Genomic DNA, 1,424 nt, shown 5'->3' with positions numbered 1-1,424 from the left:
TATGACATTTGCTTCCGCACCCTGAAGCTGACCACTCCCACGTACGGGGACCTCAACCACCTGGTGTCGGCCACCATGAGCGGCGTGACCACCTGCCTTCGCTTCCCCGGCCAGCTGAACGCCGACCTGCGCAAGCTGGCGGTCAACATGGTGCCTTTCCCCCGGCTGCACTTCTTCATGCCGGGCTTCGCCCCTCTCACCAGCCGCGGCAGCCAGCAGTACCGAGCCCTGACGGTGCCCGAGCTGACGCAGCAGATGTTTGACTCCAAGAACATGATGGCCGCCTGCGACCCCCGCCACGGTCGCTACCTGACGGTGGCCGCCATCTTCCGGGGCCGCATGTCCATGAAGGAGGTGGACGAGCAGATGCTCAACGTGCAGAACAAGAACAGCAGCTACTTTGTAGAGTGGATCCCCAACAACGTGAAGACGGCCGTCTGCGACATCCCCCCGCGTGGCCTCAAGATGTCCGCCACCTTCATCGGCAACAGCACGGCTATCCAGGAGCTCTTCAAGAGGATCTCGGAGCAGTTCACGGCCATGTTCCGGCGCAAGGCTTTCTTGCACTGGTACACCGGCGAGGGCATGGATGAGATGGAGTTCACGGAGGCCGAGAGCAACATGAATGACCTGGTCTCCGAATACCAGCAATACCAGGATGCCACTGCTGATGAGCAGGGGGAATTTGAAGAGGAGGGAGAGGAGGATGAAGCGTAAAGTTGAGATGGGTAGGAGTTAAGTATAGTCTGAGCAGGCAAGTGTTCATTGAGAGGAGGAATCTGTGCAGTTGTGCTGAAGCATGCATTTTTTAATTTGGTGCTCTCCACTGTTGCTTCTGTCAGCAGTTTTGTATCCTTGACTGTCCAATGTAACAGTAGTTGCAAAAATACTTCAGAGTCTTCTGTTGAAATGGTTAACTTCTCAAACATAAAGGCTTTTTGTGTCCTAAACTGTCTCCTCTGCCTTATTTCTCTCTAGACTAAGAAAATCTCTCTTGTGTAGTTTTCTGTCGCTTCACTTCTCAGTTTAATCCTTAACCTCAATGAAAGCTTAAACTGAATAAAACAAGATTTCTTAGGCTGTGAATTTAGCAGCATGAGGAAACTGCAGTTGCTCAGCTTCAGGTGGTAGCCGGTTTATGGAAACTGAGGGTTCACTCTTAGACACTCGGGTGTCTAACAGCTGATCTGTCGTTGGGGAGAAAGCTGCCTTAGCTAATAGAAACAAGACACTGCGTTTGAGAATCCTGCGATTCCTATTTATGGACATACGTGGTAGTGAGGTCAGCAAGAAGGTATTGAATTCCACATTACAAGCTGTCAAAACTGATTTGACAGGATAGCTGCAGGCTTCCCCACTGCCGTTCAGCAGCTCTTCTTTAACTTGTGTTTAGAGCCTATAGTACATGCATATGGGTGGGTGTC

The 1,424-nt window shown here is 51.5% G+C and overlaps 1 protein-coding gene across 1 annotated transcript; it reads left to right on the top strand.

The window, feature by feature from the left end:
• Positions 1–3: 3 nt before the first annotated feature.
• Positions 4–950, top strand: LOC104160142 (tubulin beta chain-like; the record flags this gene model as incomplete). Its single annotated transcript, XM_009698203.1, has 1 exon — positions 4–950. A coding segment is annotated over one exon (714 nt), but the record flags the coding sequence as incomplete, so codon positions are not given.
• Positions 951–1,424: the final 474 nt, after the last annotated feature.

This window comes from Cariama cristata, unplaced genomic scaffold (assembly GCF_000690535.1).
Source record: "Cariama cristata isolate BGI_N322 unplaced genomic scaffold, ASM69053v1 scaffold13844, whole genome shotgun sequence".
In the NCBI taxonomy this organism is placed as follows: domain Eukaryota; kingdom Metazoa; phylum Chordata; class Aves; order Cariamiformes; family Cariamidae; genus Cariama; species Cariama cristata.
This window is presented reverse-complemented; position numbering and strand designations above follow the sequence as displayed.